At 32.5% G+C, this 22,550-nt stretch overlaps 1 protein-coding gene across 1 annotated transcript; it reads left to right on the forward strand.

Annotated features, from left to right (window-relative positions):
- Positions 1-4,954: 4,954 nt before the first annotated feature.
- LOC106472593 (adenylyl cyclase-associated protein 1-like) lies at positions 4,955-21,116 on the forward strand (the record flags this gene model as incomplete). The annotated part of the gene is made up of 9 exons (XM_022401153.1): positions 4,955-5,074; positions 6,727-6,849; positions 8,731-8,834; positions 13,676-13,753; positions 14,394-14,447; positions 17,291-17,380; positions 17,488-17,573; positions 20,077-20,182; positions 20,943-21,116. Coding segments are annotated over exons 2-9 (801 nt in total), but the record flags the coding sequence as incomplete, so codon positions are not given.
- Positions 21,117-22,550: the final 1,434 nt, after the last annotated feature.

Raw genomic sequence — 22,550 nt, forward strand, 5'->3', positions numbered from 1 at the left:
CTGTGGTCACATCTTTTCTCCTGTGGTCATATCTTTTCTTCTGTGGTCATATCTTTTCTCCTGTGGTTATATCTTTTCTCCTGTGGTCACATCTTTTCTTCTGTTGGCATATCTTTTCTTCTGTGGTCATATCTTTTCTCCTGTGGTCATATATTTTCTCCTGTGGTCACATCTTTTCTTCTGTGGTCACATCTTTTCTCCTGTGGTCATATCTTTTCTTCTGTGGTCATATCTTTTCTTCTGTGGTCACATCTTTTCTCTGTGGTCATATCTTTTCTTCTGTGATCATATCTTTTCTTCTGTGGTCACATATTTTCTTCTATGATCATATCTTCTGTTCTGCTTTTGTTTTTTCGCAGGTTTTTATACCTGCTGATTAGGTTTGTGAGTTTGTCAATGGAATGACCACTTTTGAGATAACCACTCTGATAAAATCTCGCTGACTGTCTTTCAGTAATGAACCACCAGTTTAAAAAAATGACGAAATGTAGAACGTCCCCATTCGTAGGCAACTGTAAACCCGTTATTGGTTTCAATTCGACAATCAATTTCCCAAGAATCAAATCTTCTGGAACACTGTTCGAGCTGAGCTCCCAGTCGATGATCCTGCTATTACTTCAGCCATGACTGGACCTGAAAACAAAAACAAACAAACAGTTTTTAATGTTTGGTTAAATATCTACTATCTAATCACAGATATGAACATTTAAAACATAGGTTGACATGGCACGATATGCTTGACCTGACTTCACCTGATTGCTACCAATGAATTGACATGACCTGAAATTATGTAGCTTAGCTTGACATGGCCTGAATGGACTGACTTGTATTATTTTGACATTATGATCAAAGGACCTAATTTGGACTACTGATTACTTTTTTCATCTTTTTATATTTTTTATTTACTTATACCTATATTTATTTCATTAATTTTACACATTTGTACCACATTTACACATTTATATCACATTTACACATTTATACCACATTTACACATTTATATCACATTTACTTATTTATAGCAGTATTATATATATTTTTTCTTGCCATGTTTTGTGCATGAGATAGTCTATTTTAACCCTCAATAGACCAGCACGGGGTCAAACTTGAGTGAAATGACCTAGAATTTGGGATACAAATATGTTTTTGTAATTGTCATAAGATAGGAGGGAGGGGGGCACTAGTCAGTTTTAAAACTTTTTATATATATATTGTTGCAACCTTATTCTTTCGTTTCCTGATTCTTTTAGATTATTTGGTGAATATATTTCAACGTCCAATTCACGTAACGACAACAAATCAGTTTACCTTCTATTGTTTACTTCAAGATTAAAAACTCTGGTAATAATGGCTGAAGACGGCTTGAATGGGTAATGAAGAAAAACTTTAATATAACAGCAAATGTACAACGTTTCGACATCACCTGATGATGACAAAACCTTGTCGAAACGTTGTACATTTGCTGTTATGTTAAACTTATATTAAAGTTTTTCTTCATTACCCATTCAAGCCGTCTCCAGCCATTATTAGTCTCAAAGTGGGTTCATCGTCATCGAATTTAAACTCTGGTAAGTTGTAGGCTACGTTTACAGCCACGCTAACTGTACTAAGAATAACATAAAACAATCTACTCGCTTGTATAACTTCGAACCTCGTATTTATAATCTATCGTCGGATTTACTAGAAAACTTGACCTCATTTTTTAGAAATTTTATATTCTTATATTATTAAACCTTTCGATCTTCTAGTCATAATTACGACTCGCAGCTCCCTCTAGCTAACAAACCAATTACACAATTAAAAATCTAGCTTATAACAATATATATATTCATGACGTCAGAAAAACACCTAGGTTCAAGAAGTCTGGATACAAAATGATAAAAACACTTTCGAAAGTGCTCGGATTATAGTGTTTTATCATTTTGTATATGTATGTGTGTGTGTGAGAGAGAGAGAGTATTATGTCTTTACTACATACCAAAACATACATCTACACAACTGATCTGTACAGAATAATAATGGTAACAAATTAATTAATTAAATTATATGAAAAATGTTTTGGAATAGCAGACCTTCAATACCACTGGTACTCCATTCCAATAGAGGTTAGTCTCATCTTTGACGTTAATTAAAACTTGAATTCTCTCACTATGACTTGCCATTAACCATAGGTATACATCTGATGGAATAAACTCTTCTAATAAATTAACATTTTTGAAAAAGCCATAATGCAATTAAGTTTAGTTCAGTTCATGGCTATGAGTTGGGTAAAGCAGGTTCTGGATGTCATTTGTCTCAAGTTACTGTTGGACGCAGCTGGTGGTATAGTATGGAGCATTATCATGTTAAAAGGAGTAAGATTCTTAACCATATATATTTCACCAATACCACCATTTCAACATTACCATGGTGAAAGAAGTAAGATTCTTACCCCTATATGTTTTACCAATACCACCATTTCAGCATTACCATGGTGAAAGAAGTAAGATTCTTACCCCTATATGTGTTACCAATACCACCATTTCAGCATTACCATGGTGAAAGAAGTAAGATTCTTACCCCTATATGTGTTACCAATACCACCATTTCAGCATTACCATGGTGAGAGAAGTAAGATTCTTACCCCTATATGTGTTACCAATACCACCATTTCAACATTATCAAGGTGAAAGAAGTAAGATTCTTACCAATATATTTTTACCAATACCACCATTTCAGCGTTACTAAGAACCTCACAGTGCGACAAAACGTTTCTGAGTTATTTAATTATTACCAATGGACCAAGTCCAAACCAGGTAAACAGACTCGTACCATAATATTACCCTTGTCACTCCTCATGACTGAAATGACAATAATATTCAAAGCATTCTTCTGGTCGTTGTTAAACTTACACGTGCTCATCACAAAAGAAGATTCGTCTCTCAACATGGTAGTTTTTAATGGCTTTTTGTCCCATTTTCGACGTTTATTTCACCCTGAGAAATGATGCTATGGATTATGATTGTAATGAGCAGCTTATGGTCTGCAGCCCCTTCGTGCAATTCAGCAGCATAAAGCGTCATATACATAGAGATGTTACGTCCTGCAATCCCGAGTTTTCATTTAAGTCTTGGCTGATCGATTACATTTCAAATGTATGGTTTCCTTTCACAACATAGTTCAAAGTTTGCATGAACCAATGGGTCATCAGGCCGATATTACGTGTTATAGAACATTTAATAATCTCCAATTCCTTGAACACCCATTCCATATCCAATAACTATTTTTCTTTAAAGGACCATAAACTTCTTTTATTCTAAGCATCTTTACCTAATATAGTAGTTTGTGGCTGCCATATGTCATGGGATTTACATCGAAATTATTTTAACACAGGCGCATTACTAGCTGATTGTGTATTATCCCAATACTTTTACTAACATGAAATATGTTCTTAAACTGTGGAGTTTTTAACTTACTAATGTTTTTAACCCATACAACAGTATAAAAGACGTACACATTTTCCCTGTATGTCTCAGTTTCTTTAATGTACTAATTTTTGCCAAAACAAATCTGTGATATTTTCGAATTCGATGACGAGGAACCCACTTTGATACTAATAATGGGTGGAGACGGCTTGAATGGGTAATGAAGAAAAACTTTAATATAAGTCTAACATAACAGCAAATGTACAACGTTTCGACCTGGTACCTGATGATGACAAAACCTTGTCGAAACGTTGTACATTTGCTGTTATGTTAAACTTCTATTAAAGTTTTTCTTTATTACCCATTCAAATCTGTGATATGTTTTTGAAATGTTGGGGCTCCTCTCTTTGAAGGTAAACTTATTGTTACGCCTCCAGTCGTTAATCAATTTTCTGTAACTTCTTTCCGACTAAACTTTAGCGACACAAGTCCTTTCTTAATAAAACTGGTTTACTCTTTCTGAATATAATTTTACCGATACACTTATTTTCAACAGTCGCTCTATCACAAACGCTATAACGAACTTCAACAATACTTTCTGACTGCAGATCAATTACTCACTACCTACACACACATTGTCACATCACGCCGTGACCATCTTATATATACCAGACCACCCCCCAATCTAGCAAATGCTAGAGCACTCCCGAAGGAACAGGATAGTTCTAGAAACGTGGCGTGACACTAGTCACGTGACCTCGCTGACGCAACATTATGAACATTTACCTAAACTACGTAATGTTTCAGCACGTGACCTGTAATTTATACATTTTATTAGACGTAAGACCCATAGAGGTTTTCCTAAAATGTCTTCATTAACGATCTTTATCTTTTGTGATCTGAGAGGTAACAACGTGAAACTTTGGGAATCAAATACTTACTTTTAGGCTTTGAAAATCTCAAGTATTGTGTGCATCTTTGATGTGTTTTGATTTCATTTTTTGTTTAACGACAAAATGGGGACTATTGTTAATGATTAGACAAACGTTCTAGTCACTTTATGTTTCAGATATATTTCAAACTGTACCAAGCACGAGTATCGAAACCCGGATTTTAGCAACTCCAGGCCATTGATTATCAGCCCATTCTCCTTCGTTCTTAGAAGATGTCCATAGTATCTTCGTTTATACAACTGGGACTTCTCAAGTATTCATTACTGTCCATATTGTGTCTTCACTTATATAATCAAACCATCTGATCTTCATTATCTTTCTTATTTAAACAATTACTCTCAAAACTCAAATTACTTTATTCTTTCGACGTTTGACACCCATAAAATAAAACCAAAATAACCTAATTTTTTATACCTTAATTTATTTCGTATTAATTTGATTAAATATCGTTTTATATATTATTTATTTGAGAAATTTAATTTAACTTTCAATAGGAAGAGATGTTAAATAAGTTTCTGAGTTCGAGAATAGACATCGTGATTCATAGTGGGGTGTTAAATTCTATTTCTGATTCTAACGGCAGTCGGCGTTTCCTGTGTAATTTAAGGAGTGGAAGGTACGAGTATGTCCTGAATAGTCTGTGTTTGGTTAGGGTTAACGACTACTATTTGTTGAAAGAATCAAAGTCCAATATTATTACTGAAGACCTTTTTTGCAGTAATTAACAGGTTTTGTGTTTCATTTAGTCCTTTTCTTTAATTCGTTTATTTACGTAAGATAAGTTTTAATCGTATAACAGAAGTTCACAGTTACTGAAAGTTCGAAGTAAATGTTAAAACTAGGTGAAACCTAAAACTGAAAATTAGGCGTCACCGAAGGATGAGACCTACCACTGTAGTGTAGAGTCAGTAGTGTTTCTTATCAATATCAGCACAAGTACTAGATCAGACGGGCAGAATTCAGGCTCCAGGTCTAACTTTAGGTCTATTTTAGGTATAATGTATATACCACAAAACATAAATAATAATAATAGTATTGATAATATAAAAATGTGACAATGGTCACAAGAGGATTTCATTGTAACTGACATTGTCAGGGTTTTAAAGTAAATACAAAAACTAGGGTATTCACAGTATTGGCATAAATTTTCAGGTTGTATACCAGAGTGATAAAATAATGATAAAGATTAAAAGTAGAACTGAAGTTTTGAGCTATATTTCATTTTTTGTTGGAATAACGAATTTTAAGTGTTTGGTTTAAGTTTGTAGATATTGATGGTATCATATCATTGTGTTATAAAGGAAGAATTTACATAAAATTTAAAAATTGATATTAACTATTGGAGATACACCATACCTTAATATATTCCAACCATGTTATAAAGGCTTCAATCTGTTTATTATTGTTAATTGTTTGATACGTTACTTATTACTTCTATAGGAACAGGTGTATTTGCAAGAGTCCATAAAATTGGCTAAGATACAACCAGACTATGCTTTTTTTTAAGTAATAATTCATCATTGTTTATGTGCTACAAATAACTTATGCGTGTCATCAAATCACACAAGGGACATGTTTCGTGTCCGTTACATCAAGTACTTTCAAATCCACATGTTGTACTTTTTTTTTCAGTCCCTCGTACAAATGTAATTTTAGTGAAAAATTGGTAGTAGACATGATCTGTAATGTTTCATTTTCTAATTATTTAATAAAATTAATGAAATATATTTGTTTAATTTATGTTCTTTTAGCACATTGGCATTTTACTGAACATTTTTGTCGAGCATAATACATGAAGTCTTGCATTAAATCAAGAGTGGTAGGAGAAGGGCCTACGATATGGTGTCAAACTTGTAAACGTTTCCTGTCCGTGGACTGTGTTTGCATTTGTCTCCTGTGCTCTCTAAAATCATCCTTTCAAGCTTTTTGCACTATTTGTACAATTTTCTGATGTATCATTCAGTATTATTAAACATTGAGGAATTGTAATAACACTTGCTTATGATGTTACTAAAGAACCAGCATGTTTATTTTGGTGGAAAGTTCTTCGTTATCAAGTATTAATAAGTTGTGAGTGAGCATCAGTTTTTAACAGTCAGTCTTAGTTCTTTCTTATAATTGTTTCAAAATGTCTAGGTATTTTACCTTAAATTACACGAAATTTTAATATGTTGTGTTGTACGATTTTACTTAATGTTAAGTTATTAAAACAAATGTTCTTTTAGTAATGATTGCAAGCTAAAAGATTTAGTTGTACTTATTTTGATACTGATTGTTTTTCATTTCAAAAGTTCTGCGATTATTAAAAATTTTACTTCCTCAAAAGCAGAGTAATTCCTGTTGAAATTTGTTCCTGTTTTCACTTGCAGAGCCTAATTTAAATATGGCAGCGGACTTGACAAGTTTGGTTTCTAGGTTGGAAAATGTAGCAATAAAGTTGGAAAAAGCAGTTAACAAAAACCAACAGCTATCACCAAATGAAGGTGGTGGAGGTAATATAACATGTTTTTTTTTTTTAATTTTGTTACAATGTTAAGACTTGTATATATGAAAATGGGAGATTGAAATGAAAGTGTTTGACATGTGCTTGTTTAATTTTCCAGCTTTTGGTTTTACAGTTTTTTGCATTATTGTTTAAATAAACAGTTACGTGTGAAACGTCTCTGGATCGAGGTTGACGTTTATTGTCATAATGGGAAGTTCATTTTTACTGTTTCTTTTTCTTGGCTATACTGGTATTAAACATTTAATCACAAATGAATTCTATACTTTATTTAGTTTCTGCAGTGTGTATTGGAGGATAAGACATTTTAATACTTGTAGTAAATGACTTTTTAGCACCAAATTTGTTTTTGTTTTTTTTAACACGCTCGGCACTTTACAACTTTTTCTGCTGTTACAATTTGGTTTAGTGAAGAAGTCGTAAAGTGAAATATTGAGTTTCCATTAAAGAAAGAAAAACATTTACTAGTTTTGTTCATTTATATGTATATATTAATATTTATTAGTATTTACACAATCACATATGTGTTTGAAATTTCTGTTTATTCCTGTGCTAAAGCTAACATTGAGTGAAATGTTTTGTTTTTTTTAATTTTTTTTTTTGTAAAAATTTAGAGATAAGCAAAAGAACATTTTAAATTTCCACTAGTTGGCAATAAAAATCTAATTCCCTGAATTAGTACACACTAATACATAAATATTTACAGTAAAAATATTGTGTTTCTTCATCTTCCCAGTAGAAGTAGTAATGTTGAAAATAATTGATTAACGTAGTTTTGTAGTAACATTATCACATGATCTCTTTTGTTTTTCATCAGAATGTTTTTAGATTTCTTTGTTTGTAAGACCTTTTAAATATTTTTGTGATAAGAATGATAATCTGGTTATTACAACCTGAATATTTGTTAAATTTATTTTCATTTATTAGGTCTTATGAAGGGTGTTTCGGTCAGTCGCTAGACCAAGATAATTAGAAATATTTTGTTGGTAGCACCCTCTGATGTTAAAACTATCTTTTTCCGAAGCTGATACTCAGAAATTTTTGCATTTTATAGTAGTTGTAGTTTGCAAGTAAGCCCAGTTGAGGGGTATATGCAAGTCTTGTGAACATCACATTTGATGTGACAACTGGTTGTTGAAACAAGATGCCATAGCACCTTACATTTATCAAATATTGTAATTTGAATGAATTTATATGAAAGTAATACTTATTTTTTTTAGCTTTCATACTTACACAAGCATTATCTGTTTACACATATAATTCAGTCACTAGTTAAAAATAATTTGAACCCGGTATATTCTTGTTGTTTTTACGAAACCTCTGCTTAATTCTTGATTTTTCAAATCGTATAGATAGGCTTTTGTATAAGTAAGCTGGACTTCTGTTACTTTCAGTGCATCTTTACAAACGCTGCTCTGTTCTTGCTATATTGTGTTTATATAAAATAATTAGTATGACATTCACCCAAACTATGTACTACATTGTGTGCTCTAAATGGGTACTAAGAAAGCTTTTTCTATTTCAATAATTATAAAACTTGTAAAGTTTGCCGTAAGCATTAAAACAAGCATATTAACTCTTTGATGGGAACTCGTTGAATGACCAAACATGTATAAAGTCTTTGAAAGTTATTGATTGGATAGTAGATAAGTATACTACAATCCAGTAGCTGTTAAAACTTTATATGGGTGTATTGACTTGTTTACGTCATTTTTGTTAAGTGACAAAATTTAAAAACTGAAATCGTAATTTAAACTTTCAAAGTAACCTGTTTAACATGTTAAAAATCTGTGTAAGAGTACATTATTTAAGTCTTTGTTAGTAAAATCCTGTATTTAAATATAAGTTTTAATCCGTCTTGTATACTTAGATGTTCTGGCTCCTCTTGTTCTTGCTTATGATGAACTTATTCAAGGACCTTTCAAGTCTTTTCACAGTCTCGGTGCCAAGCTAGGAAATGAAGTTCTAATACTGGTAAGTAAGGCTTAATTCATTTTTATACGTCTCTTTGCCATGCTAGGAAATTAAGTTGTGATACTGGTAAGCAAGGCTTAATTCATTTTATACATCTCTGTGCCATGCTAGGAAATGAAGTTCTAATACTGGTAAGTAAGACTTAATTCATTTTTATACGTCTCTTTGCCATGCTAGGAAATTAAGTTGTGATACTGGTAAGCAAGGCTTAATTCATTTTATACGTCTCTGTGCCATGCTAGGAAATTAAGTTCTAATACTGGTAAGTAAGGCTTAATTCATTTTTATACGTCTCTGTGCCATGCTAGGAAATGAAGTTCTAATACTGGTAAGCAAGGCTTAATTCATTTTTATACATCTCTGTGCCATGCTAGGAAATTAAGTTCTAATACTGGTAAGCAAGGCTTAATTCATTTTTATACATCTCTGTGCCATGCTAGGAAATGAAGTTCTAATACTGGTAAGCAAGGCTTAACTCATTTTTATACGTCTCTGTGCCAAATTAGGAAATTAAGTTCTGATACTGGTAAGCAAGGCTTAACTCATTTTTATACATCTCTGTGCCATGCTAGGAAATTAGGTTCTGATACTGGTAAGCAAGGCTTAACTCATTTTTATATCACTCGCTACTGGAAAAGTCCACATATTTTGTGATATTTCAGTAATTTGTTTTTGCTTATTGCATTTAAAGCACAGTGAAAAGAACTGACCAAAACATTGGCTGGAATTGCTCGTTTTCTGTGTAAAATACGTGAGGGATCCAAGCAGTAGTTACTAATTACGATTATGTGCCAAACTGATGGTATCTGTTGTTTTGTATTTTTTGGGTGACTAATAGTGAGAGTGGAAATAGTTTCGAAGAATGTGAAGTTAATTCTAGGGTTAGTGCAAATATTAGCTTGGGAATTTTAAACTGTGCTGTTAATAGTTTATATTGAAACACTAAAGATTTGTCTCTGAACTTACGAAACCTAAGACTAAAAATTATTTTTTTATCTTACAGTTCTCATATTTTATTTACATAACCTCTAAAATTTCTTGCATGAATATTTAAAGTATTTTTCAGTAAAAAGTATTTATATTTGATCTGTTACATTCTTTACCCTAACACTAATTGTGTATGGCTGTCAACTTGACCAACCACGTAATTACGATATAACAAAAAATAAGTGTAGAATGTCTACATATTGTAATTGGCCATTTATTCTTACAATCAAAGTCGATATTCTTCAGATATCCCAGTCATTTAGATTTATTGTTTTACAGCTGTACTCGGAATATGGTGAGAGCAAGTTATCGGCACAACAGTCAAATTACAACACGCTGTGCTTCCTAGATGTGCATATTCTATCAAATTTATTTTTTTAAGTTTCTTTTATGTAACCTAATAAATTTTTAATTTTCACATTTTAGGTATTTTAGAGTAATTAGTAAAAAATATATTTTTTTAAAATTTAGTGAGCCTTGGGTTTTTTTTTGCAATCAGAGTTTAAATAAAAGTTAACCCTTCTTTCTGTTAGGGTTGTTGTTAGTATGCTACTGATTTCCTGTTTATTTCCAATATGCAACTTAGAACACAAAATGATAATGTGCACAATGTCCTATAACTATTATAATTTAATTGGCTTTCTAATTAAGCTACAAGTGGTTTTAAATCGACTGGTTGAGGTGACTCGGTGATAGCCAAGATTGATACTGTCATCAGAATAGCTAGCCTTATAAGAATTTCAGTGAATTAAAATATTTTCTCTCTGTTGGTAAAAAACTATCCAATAGCAAAGGTCAAAGAGACTTATTGACAGTTTGTTTTAAAATGTGTGTAAAACTCATGAAGATCAAATATGGGTGGAAAGAGTACCTAAAGTGAGTAATTCAGTGTGATACAGAGAAGTGAAGGAAATCAAAACTTGGGTTATATAAACTTGAATTGAATTAAAACTACTTTTTGATGCCAAATGTATAGACATACAGTCGCCCAGTTACACATTGTCCTCTTTCTTGCAGATAATTAGAATGTTCAGTCTGTTGTAACAAAGGTTTTTTTGTAAGAATTCACAAGCATAGATTTGTGCTAACTTTTTACTTATTTTTCATAATTGTTGATAGGGTGCAAATGCACTTCTATGTTTATAGGTGCTATTTATGCCTATGTTAGCAATTAAATTAAAATAGGAAGGAGAGGAAGTATTATAGGAGAAAAAAGTGTAATTGGGCACGTGTAACTCACTGGGCTTTTATTATTACGATGACTGTGACGACTTTTATAATTTTTTATGATAATGTGAGTAAATGACAGTAATTTTAAACATTGGGCTAACTAGTGAGATACACTAATGATACACATTTAAACTAGTGAGATACACTAATGCTTCGATTTTCTGCTGTTTCTGATTTGCTTTTCCCAGACCAGCATGAATAATCAACACATTAGTATATATTTATTTACTTTCACAGCAACATGTGCATGCTAACGATAGCATGATATCAACAACCACTTGATGGTATTGCCTGAACTAACTGCCTTTGGTCCCATACGAATCTAAACACACGCACTGATTGGTTGAATTGAGAAAAAGAAGAAAAACAAAATGACACAAAATTAGTAACATGTTGTTTCAACCACAGCACGTAATTCCTAAAAACTCATGAAGTGCTGAACCCACCACTAAAGTAGAAACAAAGTTTGATTTAGGACTCGATTACCTAAATAGTTCCTAACTTCCAAGAGTCCAGAACTGTTCTAGCTTTGAGTTATATTTATCACAGCCCTATGCATGAATAAAATGAGAGAAAATACTAGGTGCTACGGTGAAATGTTTAGTCGCCATGGTGACCTGGTGCCTAGGACTTGTCGAGGCCTACATTAAGTTGATTTTGTTTTTGCTTCCAGTTAAAAATGTTTGGGGCTGCTTCTGGCCTAATGGTAAGCAAATCTGATTTGCAACTAACATCACAAAAATACACCCCACATTTTGGGGGCCATGGGTGCACTTAAAGAGGGATGTTCAGTTAGACAAGAATTGACAGTGGGTGCTGTTGACTATCTGCCTTCTCTCTAATCTATCAGTTCAAATTCAGGGATGGCTATCGTAGATAACCCTTGTGTAGCTTTGTCCCATTATATCAATAAACAAGTAAAAGTGTTAAGTGGCTCTTGCCCTATTTTATATCTGATGTACAGAAATTGTAACTTTCCAGTAGTTATGTAAAAATCATGTCTATACAACTTTCCTTTCAAGTGAAAATACACTACATGTCATGCTACGGTTAGGTTAAAGTGCGCATGTCACAACCTTTTACAGAATTACATTCAAAATTTAATTCAACTAATTTATTATCAATGTATATGAATACATTTGGCAACAAAACATAGCTAATAAATCAAATTTTAATATTACATAAGTTTTTAGTTCTTAATTTTATAAGGAAATACTTTAGAATATCCTCAATCTCCCCTAGTTTGAGAACTGACATTTGTTCCATAGGTCTTCTCTCTTCTCTATTTTTTTACCACCCCTCTCTAAAGTACAGAATTTAACATAACTTACCCATTAGAATACAGATATTACTAAGGCAAATTATAATCTTTATAGCCATAAATCTTATTTCTTTATGGAGACATAAATTAAAAAGTCATACCCACTGCCTTTCACAAATTGTCAATGAGTCTCTGTTTTATTTCATTGAAAACCAATAAAAAGACAAACTTTTAATCTGTCAGATGATGTATTGTATTACATTGTTTTCAATACAGTGCATTGTCTATTTCATTTTCAGTTTGAATGTTTCTCTTGTGGTGTTCAGATCAAGAAACCTGGGTAGTTAGAAAGCCAGTTAAATTATAATAGTTATAGGACATTGACTGCTTTGTGTGTGTTATTGTTCCATGTTCTTAGGTGCAATACTTAAGTAAATTAACTAATACAGTCACTAATTTAAAAAAAAAAGTTGGCTTGAACTTCATTGGCAACCAAAAGTAAACAACGATAGACTTAAAGTAACTACTATATTTCTTCTTTTCATTTATATTTATTGTTATAAAAGTAACTAGAATTTATAAAATTAAAAACTTGTTAGGTTAGATTATGTAGGATAATTAATAGTAGTAATAATTCTTCGATAGGTATGTATCGTAGCGACTCTTTCTTAATCGTCATTTGATACGGTAAGATGAGCTATGCATTCACTAAGTGATTCACATCTTGTATGACAGAATTATGAGTTGGACATGGTTGAAAGGTCAATAAAATTAAGTATATACAGATGTATACTGTTATTAGGTTTAAGCTATTTAGGATAAACAATGTAGTTTCCTGTTACAATCTGCAGCTACTCTAGAAAGAAGGAAAGGGTAATTTTGATTTATTTCATTTTTTTTTTTTTTTTTATGCTGGTTACAAGGTTAGTCAAATTGGATGAGTCCATATAAAGTTAGGGTAGAAAAAATAACAGATTAAGTATGAAGTTTAACTGACAAAAAACGTTTGATATTTATTTAGGAGATTTTGGAGGTTACACATGAAATTTTCAGATGAATTTTCACTCCATATATTCACAGATAAATCTTTATTAAAAATTTTTAATTCAAAAATCTGATGTTTTGTGTACAAAAGACTTGTAATGCTTGCTAGAAGCTTGTCCGATTTTGTGAAGATACTCTTGTAGTTACTTTGGGGTTTCATGGTCAGTGTAAGATTTAAAACGTAAGCATCGTGGGTATACTACTTTCTTTTTAGTACAAGTCAAAATTCACTGCAGAGTATATTCTGTCATAAAACGTTTTGTTACATGTTCTGGTTTTATTAGATTTTATGTGACATGTATTTTATTTATTTTTTCAGGCTGATATGGTAGAAACCGCCGTAAGAGCTCAAAGACAGTTCCTTATCACTGTTTCTAAATGTCGGCAACCTACTGAGGTATTGGTCATGTTTTTGTTTTAAATTATATCTAATGTGAATGCCCGAGAAGCTCCAATAAGTCAAGTTTAAAATGTGTGTCATGGTTTGGAAGTTGTTATCTTGTTTAATTATTTTTTTAGTAATAGACTAGATGTTTTTTTATTTAAAAATTCCTAAAATCAATTCAGATAAATTTCTGTGTGTTTGTGGTGGGAAATTATTCCTTAATCTGATACACATGTTCTTGTATCATTTTGGGCTAATACAGCTCATAGCTCAAACAAACTATGATACACATGTTCTTGTATCATTTTGGGCTAATACAACTCGTAGCTCAAACAAACTATGATACACATGTTCTTGTATCATTTTGGGCTAATACAACTCGTAGCTCAAACAAACTGATACACATGTTCTTGTATCATTTTGGGCTAGTACAACTCATAGCTCAAACAAACTACAGAAGAGTGGCAATTGACAACTTCTACTGTGAAAGACCAGTGTAATTTTTCTGATAATATGACTTGATTGTTTAACAGTACATAAGCATTGATTCAGTTTTGACTACTTCAGTTATGGGCGTAGTATATACCTGTAATATTTATTTTCTTATGCGAAATAACTTTTAAGTATTGAATCTTGTTTTTCTTACTCACAGAATGTTCTCATGTCTCTCTTGAAACCAACATCGGATCAAATTCAGGCTATCCAGGTGAGTCTATTATTTATAAATGTATACTAAGAGTGTGTTAACCCTGACCGCCTATGTTTTTGCATTAACAAAAATTAACAACTTGTAAGTCATCATATGGCATGATAACTGTGGGACCTTTTTAAGATGTAAATTTGATTTTTAGGTAAATTTATGATCCATAGTACAATAAAGCCACTACATAACATAGTTATTTACTATGCCATTATGCATGACCTACGTAACCAGTGACCTGAAAGCCTGTTTTTGTACATATACTGTGGTACACCTGATGACATCATGTACTATGTGACTTTGTTAAAAGAAATGGTGCAATAGAAAACCATCTAAGGCTTTAAAAGTAACATGAACAGATAGCTTTTATCGTACTCTATTCATAAAACTTATCTTTGTTGTTCTTTTACTAATTTATCCATGTTAAAATGGGGCAATGCTGTCACAATCTTTGTCCGAGGGGGTGAAATATGAAACTGGCATTCACGTTGGCCAAGAGTTATAGAGAACTCGCAAGATCTCATAAAGGGGAAATTAACTGTGAATAATGATGTCTTGATCTGTTACTGCAAATCTGGTGATGTCTTGATCTGTTTAACCCAAATCTGGTGATGCCTTGATCTGTTTTACCTCAGATCTGGTGATGCCTTGATCTGTTTTACCTCAGATCTGGTGATGCCTTGATCTGTTTTACCTCAGATCTGGTGATGCCTTGATCTGTTTTACCTCAGATCTGGTGATGCCTTGATCTGTTTAACCCAAATCTGGTGATGTCTTGATCTGTTTTACCTCATATCTGGTGATGCCTTGATCTGTTTTACCTCAACTCTGGTGATGTCTTGTACTAGCAGGTAGAAACATTATCAGTAAATAAGCTTCAGGAAAAATGTACAAAGTTGTTACTATCTATGTGATAAAATATTTTTTTCAGTATAAATAGTCTCAGTATTTTTTAATTTTAAGGTTATTGATCATGATAGGTGCAACTAAATAAAAAAATCTTTAATAAAATGATTTTCACCAAACCTAATCCACCCTGTGCATAATGACTTTGATGCTCACACTGTAACATTAGTGTGGATTTTGTTCAGAAAAGTGTTCCCTTCTCTTGTAGCTACATGACTTCAGGTGGTTTCTGCATGTTTTACATATAGCTTTATCCCCTGAATATTTTAAATATACAAGTCTCGCATGAACAACAACCTGTTTTTCAACACACATCTATGCTTTACCTACATTTCGAATAAAAATGTTACAAGCAGAGATAGCCTTGATATAATGGCCAATCCAGGAGAAATGTACCAAGAATCTGTTTCAAAAACCTCTAAACATTTGTCCTCAACTTTCTCTTGTAAGTTTTCCCCCCTTAGATTTAGATGATATAATGGCCAATCCAGAAGAGTGACAGTGTCACATGCAAGGATTTTTCATAAGTCTTTATCCTTTAAATACTTCCACAACTTGAATGTTTGATATAAACATGTTAGTAAATAACCTCTGTTTACCTTCCTTGATGTCAGACATGAATAAATTTAATCTTGATATAATGGTCAATCCAGAAGAGTGACAGTGTCACATGCAAGGATTTTCATAAGTCTTTAGCCTTTAAATACTTCCACAATTTGAATGTTTGATATAAACATGTTAGTAAATAACCTCTGTTTACCTTCCTTGATGTCAGACATGAACAAATTTAATCTTGATATAATGGTCAATCCAGAAGAGTGACAGTGTCACATGCAAGGATTTTTACAAATTTAATCTTGATATAATGGCCAATCCAGAAGAGTGACAATGTCACATGCAAGGATTTTTACAAATTTAATCTTGATATAATGGTCAATCCAGAAGAGTGACAGTGTCACATGCAAGGATTTTTACAAATTTAATCTTGATATAATGGTCAATCCAGAAGAGTGACAATGTCACATGCAAGGATTTTTACAAATTTAATCTTGATATAATGGCCAATCCAGAAGAGTGACAATGTCACATGCAAGGATTTTTACAAATCTAATCTTGATATAATGGCCAATCCAGAAGAGTGACAGTGTCACATGCAAGGATTTTTCATAAGTCTTTAGCCTTTAAATACTTCCACAACTTGAATGTTTGATATAAACATGTTTAATCTTGATATAATGGCCAATCCAGAAGAGTGACAGTGTCACATGCAAGGATTTTCATAAGTCTTTAGCCTTTAAATACTTCCACAATTTGAATGTTTGATATAAACATGTTAGTAAATAACCTCTGTTTACCTTCCTTGATGTCAGACATGAACAAAATGGTTTTAAATATTTATTTTTATTCATTTTTCTGAGTAAACCAAACTGGTTTGTTATGATGAATTTGTTTTCTGTAGTTTTGTTTATATTCTTGTATGTAACTTGTCTAACCTGCGTTAAAAAGTGGACAACTATAACACTTGGATAATGAGAGGATGTGTGTTTAAATGTATGTTCTGTAAACCTGTCTACTTGTATATAGAGCTGGGTGATTAATTCTGTTAATCAGTATAATCAATAAGCTAAGAGCATTGATTACATCAATAAGCTAAGAGCATTGATTACATCAATTAATGTCAAATAAAATAATCAATTATTCAAACCATCCAGGTCTCAGCTGAGTTTAAAAGATTAGTTGAATACAGTTGATTAATGAGCCTAACAATTATTATATTCCACTTATTACCTATACACTCACGGACCTAAAGGTCCACTGGATAATGTTTCTTTAAGATCGTCAACTTGGGAATTTTTACCATCCTGAACTGTTCATGATAATATATTTTTGATATGCATTGTCAAATAATTTCATTTTTTCTCCAAATCGTGACATTTATTCAGGAATTTCGACAGAAGAATCGAGCTAGTGCTTACTTTAACCACTTGTCTGCTGTGAGTGAGTCTATTCCAGCTCTCGGTTGGGTAGCAGTGGTAAGTTTTTGTTTTTATTATAGTAAATAAATCTGTATGTAGTATTCTGACATTAGATGACTAATACTAGGCTTGATAATTATTTTAACTCTACGTGTTTCTTCTAGGCCCCAACCCCAGCACCTTATGTGAAAGAAATGCTGGATGCTGGTCAGTTTTACACTAATAGAGTATTGATGGATTACAAAGACAAGTAAGTCATGTTGATCGGTGTTTATAGAGCATGAGGAATTAGTTGGCTTGACAACTATACCTGGCCAGTAGCTAACCAGTGTGTGTGTGTGTGTTAACTGTACTTGATCGGTAGTTAAAGTAATCTGTGTTAACAAAATGTGCTGTACTGTAAGTCAGCCAATAAGTTTTGAGTATTACCACACATCTGTTGGGCCCGGCATGGCCAGGTGGTTGGGGAGCTCGACTCGCAATATGAGAGTCGCGGGTTCGTTTCCCCGTCCCACCAAACATGCTCGCCCTTTTAGCCGTTGTGGCATTATAATGTGATTGTCAATCCCCCTATTCGTTGGTAAGAGTAGCCCAAGAGTTAGCAGTGGGTGGTGATGACTAGCTGCCTTCCCTCTAGTCTTACACTGCTAAATTAGGGATGGCTACCACAGATAGCCCTCGTGTAGCTTTGCACAAACTTCAAAAACAAACAAACAAACACATCTGTTGTTGCTATATTGTGAATATACAGAAAACCATGTTTTCATTCTGTCAAGAATTATTACTATTAATTTTGTTTTATCTTATTGCGAACCATGATGTCTGACCATACGTTCATCTGTCTCCAGTTTACAACGGCTGCTTCCTGCTCCGCACTTGAAAAGCTGCAAACGCAAGCAAAGCTCAACATTCACTTTTGAAATGATGGGAGAACAGGCGTGAATAATGTTGATGCCAAGTTTTGTTTCACAAGCAGGATATTCAACACTAAATTGTCAGGAATTAATCATACTATCGTCCACATTTCAAGATGTGAAGTAACTTAAAGAATAAAATATGTAAACTTAACACACGTTATTGTTAAGTGGCTCTTGGCATGACTGAAATGCTCGACAGTTACTTTTGTCAGTTGGTGATATAAGTAGCTCAGCTGATAAGATAGGCAATATAGTAAATTAGTAAGTAAAGGTCAAAAATTGACACTCAGTTTTTTTCTGAAAATATTTGTGAGGAAAACTTCAGATACTCATACTTTCTGTTCTGTAAGTGAAAGTGCAAGATATTTCTGAATTTTTCATAACTGGAATATAGGACCCCTGCAAGTTTTGGAAGTTGTGAAGTTTGTTAAAACATCATTGAAAGTTTTAAAAATCCATTTATCTAATGGAATCCACCATTTTTATACTTCAAGACATTTGTTTCTTACTAACTTCTTCAGATATTGTGAGGATTCACAGAAACAACTACCTCTTTTGGGGGGCCTGATTGTGGGTTCAAATCCCCATCCCACAAAACATGCTCACCCTTTCAGTCGTTGTGGCATTATAATGTGACAGTCAATCCCACTATTTGTTGGTAAGAGTAGCCCAAGAGTTAGCAGTGGGTGGTGATGACTAGCTGCCTTCCCTCAATTCTTTCACTGCTAGATTAGGGACGGCTAGTGTAGATATCCCTCGTGTAGCTTCGCACGAAATTCCAAACAATCCAATCCAACCTTTTTTTGATTGCTTTATATGATGAAGGTAGACTGATGTTTTTCTTTGAACACAGGAACTTTGAACCGTGTTATTGGTCATTTTTACAAGTGCTGCGTTAGAGCACAAAGCACTTCTTTGATATAAAAATAAATAATGTGTTGTAAATAAAATGACTGTCATCATTAAAACATACATCTTATCTCAAGTATCATCACTAGCTTTAACCACTGATATATCAGGATATCAATAAAACATACATCTTATCTCAAGTAGATGCTAGCTTTAACCACTGATATATCAGGATATCAATAAAACATACATCTTATCTCAAGTAGATATCCTGATATATCAGTGGTTAAAGCTAGTGATGATACTTGGCTATAACTAAGAGAAAGAAACACAAAAACAACGAATTGTTATAGCCAAACCTCGTCGACATCTGTAACCGTTGATAGAGGTGGAAACCTATAAAGTTGTAATTTCAGTATAAAGAATATTTACTTCCCTAAAGTTAAAAATTATTTTATTATCAAAATGTTTAAGATATTCCAGTCCATGCCAATTATTCTGAAACATGAAAATTAATGTCACAATACTCAGACTTGCATAGAAAAAGTAATACGGGAATATCCAGAGAGACAATTCATAAAAAAAAAACTATTTAACTAACAGCTATCAAAGATTAATAAGACCCCCCTTTTTTTATGATTATTGTGTATATGTTTCTTTATGAGACATCTTGTTCAAACTTTTAAATTTGTTTTGATTTAGGCTTGTTTAGATCTCAATGAAGTTTGAAGTATAAAAAAGTAACAGACACTAGGTTTTTCATAGGAGTTTGTAGAGATGTGGAATCACATTCAATGTATGAAGTGGCATTGAAATATAAAATCTGATTCAGTCATTGTTTGTTTAAAATATTTATAGTCTGTTAAAAGATTTTGTTGTGGTCATGGAATTTACTTTTTGGATAAATTGACAGACATGAAACACTTTTCCCTAACATAATAGAATACTTGTACGTCAAATAATTTTATTACTTATTTCTTGGTGTAGGGATAAGATTCACGTTGACTGGGCTCGTAACTGGCTGCAGTTTTTAAATGAGTTGCAGGCCTATGTTAAAAAATATCATCTCACTGGCCTCACCTGGAACTCTTCTGTAAGTATATTCATTATCGTTAAATTATCAAATGTCACCTTGTGGTGTATATAGTTTCAGTGTTGTCGTGCTAAGCTTATTCCTAGGGTGTTAGTAACAAACCACTGATTTAGTTCAAAACTAAAGCTTTAAGTAAGTAAGATTATTTAAAAAAACACTTATAAAATATTGTATAAAATAATGTATGTATTCCTTTAAATAAGAGTAATTTTACTACTTAAGACTTTTGAGTTTATGTTTAAGCTATTTAGGACAAACAACTCCTGTTACATCTTCACGGTCATTCTAGAAAGAAAAACGTTAAAATAAATTTAATTCTTATTTTTTTCGTGGTGGCTACGAGGTTGGTCAAATTTATCAAATGCACGTAGAGTTACAGTACATAAAAGAACAGATAAAATATGAAGTTTTACTGAAAAAAGTTTGATATTTATTTAGGAGATTTTAGAGATTATGCAAATTAAATTCGACAATTTTCAGGTGTAGAACACCGTAACATGAACACTGACTCCATACATTCACTTACAAGTTTTAAGTAAAAACTACTTTATTAAAAAAATAATATTTTTTATGTACAGAATATTTTCTGAAAGCTTGCCAAATTTCATGAAGATACACAAAACAGGTTAAAAGTTGTAACTGGCCACTTTGGGTTATAAGGTGAGAGCAATCCATCGAGCTGTAGCGAAAGGGTTAAATTTATTAACTAAATGAGATTCTTTTCTAAAAGTAATTATAATTATATGTGCTATTTTTCCAGACAGATGTTTTAGAATATTGGGAAGATTCTTATATGTCTATAAGTGTTGAATGGTTGTGTCAGAAGGCTTCTATACAGATGGTGATGGATAAGAGATTGAAATGTGAAGACAGCATCGGTAGTATGAGACACGTGTTAGTAAATATTAAAGAACATTCTTACAGATTCTTAACAGTAGGTAACAATACATCTGTCGTGTAGATGTTACTAAGTAGGCAACAATACATCTGTGGTGTAGATGTTACTAAGTAGGCAACAATACATCTGTGGTGTAGATGTTACTAAGTAGGCAACAATACATCTGTGGTGTAGATGTTACTAAGTAGGCAACAATACATCTGTCGTGTAGATGTTACTAAGTAAGCAACAATACATCTGTCGTGTAGATGTTACTAAGTAGGCAACAATGCATCTGTGGTGTAGATGTTACTAAGTAGCCAACAATACATGTTAATATCTGTTTTAAGATGGATCTGTCTATATTATATATATGTTTTTGTTATAACAGTGTAAAGAACAGTCCCATGAGATGATGAGAAATTAATTATTTTCTATATAAAATACATACAAAACCTTAACAGTAATTAGGGAGATTAACTGGAAAATTGGTAATATGTTTTTAATACTTCTATGTACGATTTGTATGTGATAATAGACGATGTCATAAACCCATAAGTACATAAATAATTTTAGAAAAATGTATTTAAAATGCTGATGGATTCTGTACCCCATCAATAATTATACAGTTAATACAATAAAGTACACCCAGGAAATGGATTTTTAGACAACTTGTACGATTAAACAAAATTACCAATTTTCCAGTTAATCTCCCTAATTACTGTTAAGGTTTTGTATGTATTTTATATAGAAAATAATTAATTTCTCATCATCTCATGGGTCTGTTCTTTACACTGATTGTTATAACAAAATGTAAAATTAATTAATATACACTGGGATCCCGCTATAACTCATTCCAAGGGATCCATATTGTAAAACTTTATATTTTCTCCCTGATTAATCTCTCTAAATAACGCGGCTCTACTATCTTCCATCGACTGGCCACCACCAGTGAGTACGCTAGCTTCAGGTGGAGGAGGAGGAGGTGGGGGTGGTGGTGGGCAACTTGAAGTTGGAAAGAAGCCAGTAGAAGTTTCTTCAACATCACAACCCTAAGAAAATGAAATATTGTGAGACAGTCCTTTTTTTTTACCCATACAGTTTAACAATCATTTTTTACTTAAAGCATTTCCTTGCTCTTGTATACGCATATATATGCTGATGGTGTTCGAAGGTCGAGTGCTCCTTCCCATCCTACCACTTTACAAAGATTTAGGGGTCATGTAAGAATACTTAGGATTCAATTTCCTGTAGTTACATTTCTGACAGATGTCGATGTATAAACTATAACACAGACCACCATAGTGTAGAACTTGTTATAAAATTAGTTTATCTTGGACCACACAATTTTCTGTCTTTTTTTTTAATCACTTTATCTAGAGTTCTGTAACTGGCTTGGTGATTTTGAAGGGACCTTGTTATAACTCACGTTATTTACCTTTGGGGTTATTATGGATTAATATTGAAGGTGAATCAATAAATAAAATATAA

This window comes from Limulus polyphemus, unplaced genomic scaffold (assembly GCF_000517525.1).
Source record: "Limulus polyphemus unplaced genomic scaffold, Limulus_polyphemus-2.1.2 Scaffold5452, whole genome shotgun sequence".
Taxonomy (NCBI): Eukaryota; Metazoa; Arthropoda; class Merostomata; order Xiphosura; family Limulidae; genus Limulus; species Limulus polyphemus.